Source organism: Amaranthus tricolor, chromosome 1 (assembly GCF_026212465.1).
Source record: "Amaranthus tricolor cultivar Red isolate AtriRed21 chromosome 1, ASM2621246v1, whole genome shotgun sequence".
NCBI lineage: Eukaryota > Viridiplantae > Streptophyta > Magnoliopsida > Caryophyllales > Amaranthaceae > Amaranthus > Amaranthus tricolor.
The window spans coordinates 43910835-43921825 of record NC_080047.1 but is presented as its reverse complement, the minus strand read 5'-3'; the positions used below and the strand labels follow the sequence as shown (position 1 = coordinate 43921825).

The 10991-nt window shown below is 36.3% G+C and overlaps 1 protein-coding gene across 1 annotated transcript; it reads left to right on the top strand.

The window, feature by feature from the left end:
- Positions 1–4952: 4952 nt before the first annotated feature.
- On the top strand, positions 4953–7301 carry LOC130828104 (S-adenosyl-L-methionine:benzoic acid/salicylic acid carboxyl methyltransferase 1-like). The gene is made up of 3 exons (XM_057693910.1): positions 4953–5414; positions 5836–6096; positions 6801–7301. The coding sequence occupies exons 1-3, from the start codon at positions 5055–5057 to the stop codon at positions 7167–7169; spliced, it is 990 nt and encodes a 329-aa protein (XP_057549893.1). The 5' UTR covers positions 4953–5054; the 3' UTR covers positions 7170–7301.
- The last annotated feature ends 3690 nt before the right edge of the window (positions 7302–10991 follow it).

The window sequence follows — 10991 nt, the reverse complement described above, 5'->3', positions numbered from 1 at the left end:
GGCCTGGCCGGCCTTTTTGGGGAGCCATTGTCGGAGCTGCGTGCGAAGAGGCACTTCACCAGCGGTAGCATTAACGTTGGTGCACTGTTGCAGCTATGCCACCGTTCTCAGTCTATGGATACTCAAGCTACTGCCTACTTCATGGCTATAGTGGGTTCTACGCTGCTCGTGGATAAGACTAGAGTCGGGATGCGTCCTCACCCTGTTTTTGCTGTCGCCGCTGATCAGGCTGACATTGCGTGGGGTGCATTGACGCTTGCACACTTGTATCGCCAACTGGGTATGGCGACAAGGATTGGGTGCAAGACTATTGCTGGTTGTCTGACCCTGTTGCAGACCTGGATTTACGAGTACTTCCCAGCCTTCCGCCCCCATCCGCGTCCAGCTGACATGCCGAACAAGACTAGGGCAGAAATGTGGTCCCCACAGAAGCCAATCCGTGAGCTGAGTAGACTGAGAGACTGTAGGAGCATACTGGACGCCATGACAGAGACACAGGTTTTGTACATGACCTCACACATCATTATGCTTATTATTTTAATTTTATGTTATGTTGATTATGTTTATTTTCTTTGTGAGCAGGTGGAGTGGACTCCGTACATGACTTCTGCTAGGGCTTTATTGAACGAGCACCCACGCACCGCCTATATCGGTGGTATCACCTGTTTCGATATCGTGGAGGCGTATTTACTTGAGAGGACAGTGAGGCAGCTCGGTTTTGCACAGGACATTCCCCCAGCTCCGCTGAGACCTACCCAAGCTGTGCGACCGGCACAGGGCTCCTACTCAGTGACATTCGCTTCTTCTCCTATGTTTGCGGAGATGTGGAGTAGGTTCCCCTACTGTGCCCGCGTAGTTGAGCAGGCACTGCGTCGGGCATCGGTTCCATCAGAAGCTGGCCCTGATTACGTTGACTGGTTTAGAGTGTGTTCCCACTGTTTTCTCATCCCAGGTGAAGGACCTGCTGCTGCGTTTGGTGTAGCGGATAATAGAGTCGAATACGTTAGTGTTTCTAATTATCTATTTCATTTTTATGTTTCTTAACCCGAATTGACTTTTTGACTGGTTTTGACAATGCAATTGTCTGGTTTTTACAGTTTGCTACTGAATATAGTGCTCGACTTGCGCCATTGCTCAGGATGCCACCTATTGCCCAAATGACGCCTCGGGAAAGAGATGCTGCTGATATGTATTTAAATGATGTCAGAGAGTTGTTTGCCGAATGGCAACAGTGTAGAGGGCGCAGCCCTTAATAGACATTTGCGGATTTTGTAATGAATGAACAATTTTTTTTTAATGTTTGTAGATGAACAACTTTTTGTGTTACACATTTGCGTTTGAATCACTTACACATTTATTGAATAAATTAATCATGGAATGAATACTATAAATATATTTATTACAATGAATAGAATTATTAAAATGATAACAGTATTTATAAACAGTTCAATAAACACTATGGAGTATCTAAATTGACCGCGTCTTCGGCGGTGTTATTATGCTGTTGTCGTTGTACCCCGCACATTCTATTCCAAAGTGATATCCTGTTACGATACTGTCTTTCTAAATCTGCATATGAATTGTTTGCTGCTGCTCTCCAATTTTGTTGGACTGGCGGTAGTGGAGATGAATCATCGTTCATTAAAAGCTGAACAAAATGATTCCCGTTCACCCAAAGAATATGTATAAGTTTATTTACGCTATGCGTTCCCCCTGTTCTCCTTAAAGGAAGCACTAAACAATTGTACATTGGATGACCATCCGCAGAGCCATAATACGCAATTGCTATGTTTAGAAACGTTGCTGCAGAATATAGTGTTAACACTTCCAACCAGTGAGCGTACGGAGCAGGTCCTTTATTGTGGGCACCAACTCTGAATATAGCTTCCTCCACCGCATCTGCTGATAGATATAGGCGTGCATATTGTTGTCTATGCGTTTCCATTTCAAAACTCATTGCACGTCGTAACAGAGGCCATGCTTCCTCACCCCCTAACTCTGTGACGGCAATAGCTCTAAATCCACAATTACTGTCACCTATAACATCAATCCAATCAAACAGATATGGTGGAAGAATAAATGGAATGTGATCTGGCCACGGAAAAAGTGAAAAATCACGACCTGCTGCACCACCTGAGAAAATAACAGTATATTAATATCATTCAATTGATGTAAAACATATAAGATTATATGAAAAGAAATAAGGGTACCAGATAAGTTGAAACTGAAGTTAATTCCAACTGAAGATTGATGCGTCCGGCTGCTAGATCTACCACTGGATCTCCCGCGTGATGAAGATCTGGATCCGCGACCCCTTAAGGATGATCTGCTATACTCAAACGCACTTTTGTTTCTCCTCAGGGTTCTGCTTGTCATTGGTCTTCCCTTCCTCGGTGGACTTGCTTGTGGCTCAGGTATATCTGCTCCATCAGGGTGTAGTTCATGTTCAAGTACCTGAGACACGCGTCGTACAACTGAGGGGTCGGATTTTAAAACTTCATCCACCAACGATTGAAAGTACTCTTTATCATCGGCGTTTGCGTGCCGTACTTCTTCGTTGGCGTCATCTTCTGCATCTAAGTACTTTAACGTTTTCCAAAATGGATGTATATCGTCCAAGTACAAAGCACCATGAGACCTGATAGACAAGTAACAGTAACACGCGCATGGTAATCCGTGGGTTTTTTGAATGACACAACCGCATTTTTCTAAAATACAACTGCCCAGGTTTAACATCCTTCTGTGCTCCATCATCAATTGTTCCAAGGCAAATATAGAAACATGACGATACAACGGTCTAAGAAAATTAAGTCGCGACGTCCTTGAAATGGAATTCTTAGATTCCTCAAGAGCTTGTCTTATTCTCGATTGTTGATTCGTTATTTGTGCGTGTGCCCTTTTAAAGAGCGTATCGAATGAGCTGTTACCGCTACCCAAGTAGTACTTGAAGGAAGAGTGTTGGCTTTCAACTCTACTGGTAGTCTGGTTACCTAAGTGCAAACAATCATTCGTCCACGCACGCACAAATTTCTCTTTGTGAGGAATCCATGTTCCAGCCAAATATCGCACGACGCTCCGGTTCCTAGTCGACCACAAGGACACAATCCCTTCCCATCTGTTTTCAAATTCGGCGATCGTTAGACTGTTAACCAAGGGGTTCCATTTTGTTTGCCTGAATATCTGCCCCTGTTGATTTTTCTTGCCGCCACACAATTTGTCAACCATGTTCTCCACGTCATTGCCAATATGCCATATGCATAATAGATGTCGCACATCTACATTAAACATAAATTTAAAATTAATTGAGATATATATATAGATCGACGATAATTAATAATTAAAACCTGTTTACCTGGAAAGACAGCATGAATAGCTGCAGACAAACCCTCATCCCGATCCGTTACGATTACATCGGGCTTCTGGACTCTGCCGTAAATATCCCTCAACCTCTCTAACACCCAAGAATAAGAGACCGCCGCCTCATCTCGCATCAAACAGAACGTAGCCAAGAAATTATGATCCGTCGGCGTCATTCCAATGATTTCGCAAAGGGGCCACTTTTGCTTATTCGTTTTGTACGTTGTGTCTATCAACACAACATGGGGCCAAGAACGTAGCATCTGGATAGATGTTGGATTCGCAATAAATAATCTAGTCAACTGACCCTCACTATCCAAGTCTGTCCAAACTACATAATTATGCTCCGTGGCCATATACAGACAGTGTTGAAGAGGAGTCCTACCATCCATCTCTTCTCTCCCGATTGACTGTCTCACATTGTAAATTTGATTCATACTAGCATAATACTGAGGATAATTTCTACTAATTGAAGACATTATAAACGCTGGTTGCATGCCAGTTGCACTTAGATCTCGTATGTGCTGCTTGATATCGACAGGCATCCTATTTACTCTTATTTGACCATCTCTGTACATGAAGAACGAGTGGTTGTGTCTTCCTTTTTCACTAGGAAACACTCTAACCGTCCAAGGTCTTTCCTTTGGGTTACGACTAGTTCCTAAAATCATAAATTTACACCCACAACCCCTACTTTTGGACCCAGGTCGAGCAGCATTGTCTAAGTTATGCAAATCACCCCTTCTATTATCGTAGCGGTGACATCTTAAGTACAGACTCACTCTAGATAGTCCTTCTTTTTTTTATATGAAGCACGTGTAAATTGAAAACCAATTGTTACTGCTATCTCATTAGCCCAAGCATGTAAATCATCTACAGAATCAAATTCTCTATCGGTAATAAATCTATCAGAATAATCTACATTATCCCCTAAATTTTCAAAGTCCTGCAAATAATAATTATAATTATCAAAATATATCAAAAATAATAACAACTTCAAAAATAATTATAAAAAATAAGAAGAATTAATTTTTCAATAAAATAATTAAAATAAAATAACATTATCATAGCACAATAACACATTAAAATAAAATAATATATTACAACATTTATGAAATAAAAATAACTTAAATAATAATTTAATTAAACAAAATAAATTTTATAATTCGAACTTCAAACAAATAAAAAAAAAATTATATTAATTTTGTGCGACTGGTTATATTAATTAATTTTTTTTTTTTAAATTTTCGAACTTTTAATTTTCAACACTCCTACACTAATTATTATAATAACATTACAATAATATAATAAATTAAATTACATTGATTATAGCTTTTAATTTAAATTTGAGAAAAAATTTAAAAAAAAAAATTCAAATGCCAGTAGCACAAACCAGTCGCACAAAAAGTGCGACTGACAGTCGCACTTTTTGTGCGACTGGATTGTGCGACTGGATTTTTAATTATCCCAGTAACTTCCTAAACTTTCTGATTCTTAAATTTTTCTTTACGATTTAATAAATAAAATTTAAAATATAATATAAATTACTTGTTCTAATCATATATATAGATTTGGCTTTCACTACTAATAAAAATATGCGTAAATAAAAAATCGAACTCACTACTAATGTTTGGTGCAACGTGCAGAAGCAGATATTATCACTGACAAAACCCATAAAAGACGAAGCAATCACAGAAATGTACAGCAAACAACCACCAACAAAAGCCATTCGCATAGCAGACTTAGGATGTTCTTCGTCCGAGAAAAACAGCTTAATTGTCATCTTTGATCTCATTCAGACCATCGATAATATTCGTAGACGATTCAAACAAGATCCAAAAGAATATCAAATTTACTTGAATGATCTTCCAGGAAATGATTTTAACACTCTTTTTGGGTCAATCACAAATTTTGAAGATAGACTTTTAGAGCAAATTGGAGATGATTTTGGGCATTGCTTTGTGAATGGTGTTCCTGGCTCTTTCTATGGCCGAATTTTTCCTACCAATACCATGAATTTTGTCCACTCCTCCAGTAGCCTTCACTGGCTATCTCAGGTGATGATCAACTAGTTTGAATTTCGTGTCAATTATTAGCGACAACTAATTCTTAATAAATTATTCCTTAAAGTTGTTTTTATAAGAATTATTCATGAAAATTAACAAAAATAGAACCTTTTAGATGGTAATATATTATTTTATTGAACAATAAAATTTAAATGAGAAAAGGTAGAGATCATAAGCATTAAAAAAATATTAATAACAGACTATCATTGGCGCATACATGAAAGGGCTAGCTTGGAAGTGTCATTTCCACTATAAAATATAAATTGTGATTTTCTTAATAAAATCGTAAAAAAATCATGTTGGATATCCTATCTAAAAAATAGCATTGCCCCTTCATTTTATGTTTATTTATAATCAATTTTGATAATCTCTTTAGTTAAAATTCTCGATCTGTCATGGTTATAAATGTCAGGTACCCGAAAACATAATAGAAAACCAGAAGAGAAACATTTACATGTCAAGAGCAAGTCCTCCGAGTGTCCTCAAAGCGTATTATGAGCAATTTGAAAAAGACTTCTTGAAGTTTCTACAATGTCGAGCCATGGAAATGATAGATGGTGGTAAAATGGTTTTAACTTTACTAGGAAGACAAAACAATCAATATTGTTATGCCAAGGAATCGAGTTACTCGTTAGAGCTCCTCTCGAATGTTCTCAATGATATGGTTTCTGAGGTACGTACAAGCCTGTCATACCTAACTTGTTCTAATATATAAATTTCAAAGCATGTACGATATTTCAATTACAAGAACATGCAAGTATTACTTGCATATATGAACAATCTTTTTAATAAAAAAAAATTTCCTCACATAGACCCTTTTTATGAGAATGGAATCTTCTCTCGATTTGTGCAAGTATCGTCTTTTTTAAATGAGGTACAGAGATCGAATCTCACCTAACTTTTTCTTTATAAGGCCTACCCTATAATCACAAAATAGACCCTACTTATGTTGGAAAAGTCAAGTGGTAAAGGAAACTTGAGAGAGAAGCACTTATTAATTATATCCGTATTGTAATATTATATATTTACCTAAATCTTATAAATTAATGGATATATTAACTATATTAATACACTAAAAACTTAATTAACACCAAAAATTGATTAAATATTATGAATTCTAAAATTCTAAAAAATATTATATCATTTTTAGTTCTACATTAGTCAAAATTTCAGATCCGGTTAAAAATCGACAAGTGTAATTTTAACATATATAAATCCTTATAAATATAGTTAATTACCGTATAAGAATAATAAATTGATTTAATAACCGAAAACAATTCATTTCACCCTTGTGATAAGAATTCAATTCTCGCTAAAATTAATTCTCCTTTCTTCTCTTGGCGGTAGGGTCCTTATCTCATGTATAATAATGTGCAGGGTAACATAGATGAAGCAAAGCTAAACACATTCAATATCGCGGCATACACACCATCACCATTAGAACTAGAGTTTCTAGTGAAAAAAGAAGGCTCTTTTAACGTGAATCTAGTTCATGTTTTTCAAGTCAGCTGGGATTGGAATGATTACAAGTTTGACAGCACTTTAGACGACACTTCTGATCAATATGACTTTACAACATGTATGAGATTTGTGCTTGAGCCTTTGATTATTGCTCATTTTGGCCAAGAAATCGTAGACGAGGTGTTCGAACGATACAGGGAAAAAGCTCGAGTTTCGATGGCTGAAGAGAACAATGTCCTCACCAATGTTGCCATTTCCCTGACCAGAATCCCTAGGGGCCGGTAGGGGCTGATAAACATTGTTCTGGTTCTGGTCTGGTGTAATTTTATTTTGCTTAATATTTGTGTTGTATGTTTAAACAATAAACATTATTTGTGCGGTCACTTTCAAGTATTTGCAAATAAGGTTTTTTGGCTGTTTGACTGACTATAAAGCTAAGAAACAATGAAAAGATCGATGTATGAAAAAAAACATTTGACCGAAACACAAAATTTGCCTTGACTCAAAAAAAATCTTGAGAAGACACCTTTAAAAAAGTGAACCACTGTCGAAACTAACCAGAAAAAAAGGAAAAATTATAAAAAGGCTCGCACAAGAAAAAGAAGTTCGTAAAATTATACTACTTCCTTTATTCAAGTCGAAACACGCATGCTAATCTACTTTTTAAATTGTTAATATCTCTAATTATAGGTAAGTTAAAATATGGAAGTAAAAAATTAATTTATTAAACTATACCACTACAAATACTTTGTAGCTTGTATCCAATCCCATAAATGACCAAAATAAAAGTATCTAGAGTTCTACAAACACTGTTTCCATATTCAGTTTTCATCGACTCCTGTGAGGCTGTGACACTTTATAGCATAAATCTAAAAGCTATTCAAACCCTCTCATAAATCTTAAACTAAATATTTATTTTTTCGTCGGTTGTACATCTGACTTCCTTTTTGGCTAAAATTCATTTTTAACCCCTATATATAATACTCCCTCCGAACCATTATAGATGTCCCATTTGCTTGGGCACGGTTATTAAGGGTGGTGTGGGGTCCATTAAAAAGATGGTAGTTGGGTATTTTTAAGTAATTGGATTAATTGTTAATGATTCCCTCCTTTTGCTTAATAAAGTAGATAGAATGAATTTTGGAAGGAAAATTGGGTTTCACATTGTTTGGGAATTAATTGAATCTAATACATTTCCGAAATTGTTATAATTAACCAACCATTAAACTACTTAATTTAAATTACAAAAAATTACATCAAATAAATTACAAAAACCATCAAAATCATAAAATAAACTAAGTCTTCAATTCTTCCTTGATTTCTTCAACTTTTTAGAACGGCAATTGAAAACGAGCAACCCTCTCGCCACATGCGCATGCGGATAATAAATCTTTCATTGACTTCAGATTTATAAAAAAAACAAACACGGTATGCATTTAATGTTCAAAATTAATTAAATAACTACAAAAAATCTAAAGGTTTTGATTTTGAAAAGAAGCCATCAATGACACTGGAAGAAAAATAAACTGATGAAAAGAAGCCATCAATGAAACTAGAAGATAAATACACTGATGAAAAGAAGCCATCAATCCAGAGAGTTGACAATTAGTTTTGGTGGAATGGCGCCAAACTAAAAAAAAATTGCTCCTATACAACACCTCAAAACACCAAGAATCAGTGCATCTATATAAGACAACATTAAATAAAGAAATTAGCACCTCCAATTAATTTCCACCAACCCACATTGAAGTACATACAATGGTTATAAAAAAAGAGCTAGATAATTTTAGTAAGACTCAAATAATGCATGAGCTTTTAATGTCACTAAACAGTGAAGGGAAGCCACCATACGGGTTCATCAATGAAATTGCCAAGATGTAAAATGTGCATAGGAGGACAATCGGAAGGATATGGAGACTGATTCGGGATCAAAAAAATAATCAAGTTCCAATTAATGTCAACAACAAGAAGAAAGGCAGCAAAGGAAGGCCATCCATCCCCTTTGATTAAAACAAATTCAAGTCAATTGAAAAAGTGAAGAAGACAACTTTAGAGCACTGTCAAGGGCCGTGGGAGTTAGCCAAACTACAATCTGCAGATGTAAAACAAAAAAGTATTTTCGAAAGCACACCAACGCAATCAAACCGTTACTTACAGACAAAAATGAACTCGACAGGTTAATTTTTTGTCTTACTAGTTGCATTTTAGATGAGCAAACAAGCAACTTCACATTTAATGAAATGTCAAATGTAGTGCACATGGATGAAAAGTTGTTTTATATTACAAGGACACAACAAACATTTTATCTAACTCAAGATGAAATAGAGCCACATAGAGAAATCCAATCTAAAAGATTTGTCCCCAAGATCATGTTTATGTGTGCCGTTGCAAGACCAATCTTTTCTAGTGAAGGTGAGATGATTATTGATGGAAAGATAGGCATATTTCCTTTTACACATGAAGTGGCAGCACAAAGGAGTTCAAAAACAGAACGAGAGGAGAGCCAGAGGCCAAACCAATACAATCAATCACTAAAGATCACACAAGAGACATGATTGTGCACAAGATACTACCAGCAATTAGAAGTAAAAGGCCACCACATTTAAGCAAAACAATTTTCATTCAACAGGACAATGCTAAAACCACACATTTTAGATGATGATGAAGTGTTTAGAGAGGTGGCAACACTTGATGGGTTTAGCTTCCACTTAGTGCAACAACCTCCTAACTCACCAGATATGAATGTGCTTGACTTAGGGTTCTTTAGTTCAATACATTCGTTACAACATCAAAAATCAGCATACAACTATGCACAATTAGTAAACGCAGTGACTATAGCATTTGACAATCTGAAACCAAATGCACTGAAGAATGTATGGATCACACTACAAGCATGTATAATTGAGGTTATTAAGAAACTAGGTGGTATAGATTATGACATTCCACACATGAGCAAATCAAAACTTGAAAAGGAAGGGAGACTCCCACATTGTTTGGGGGTACAACAGGAAACAATTTACGAGGCAGTAAGATATCTAGACACAAAGGTGGATGAAACTACATTTGAGGTCATTTTATTTTACTTGGGGATCAAAGACGAAGCTGTTTTCCATCAACATCAACAGCAACCACAAAAGCAACAACAGAAGCAGCAGCAGATATTGCAGCAACAAATGAACCAACAAAAGAAACAACAGTACCAACACCAACTCCATGTACATTAACAGAAGCAACAGCAGATATTCCAGCAACAAATGAAGCAACAGCACCAACAAAAGAAACAAGTACATTAACAGAAGCAGCACCAGCATGAACACCAGTAACATGTAAATAGGACACACATGAGTATTCTTTTGGGTTACCTTTTGTACTCACTTTTGGGTTACATTGTTAGGTAAATGTTTAGGTCTAAACACGATGTAGAAATTAAATCATGAAGTTTTTTATCCGTAAACATTTAGAAGGAAATGTCATATAACAATTTATTGATGGCTTCAAAAACAAAATGAAAACAAATTCATCTCAGAGAACAAATTGAACTCATCACAGATAACCCAAATCCCATACTAATTGCCTCCTACATCTGGTAAGAACATAGACTCCTAAACATAATGTTTGGTGGCTTATGAACTAAAAACCCTAGATTGCTGGCAAAATGAATGGATTTAGGGATTTTGTAGCTATAATCAATTGTTTACCCTCAAAAAAAATCATACAGCAACAAAAACAGAACACGAACATAGACATGCATACCATACAAACCACATAAACAAAATCATCATTAGTCATAGAGGAAAGATGTATCCATACGAGAAAATGGGCCTCGAACATCTATATCAGACAGCAATTCATCATCATCCAATGATTCTTCATCTGAGGAAGGGAACAAGTTCTCAATGTATAGATCTTGAAGATCTAGTTGAAAATCAAACATACCCTGTATTTCTTCATCTTCAAAAGTTATACTTCTTCCCCAGTGAGGATCCGTTTCACCAGAAGTCGTAGAAGATGGAGGTAGGCGATTGTAGAAATCGAACCATGGGTTAGGAGATCCAATCGTAGGATCACGTTCTTGGGACGAAGACAACCAAGAAAGACAAGACCTTG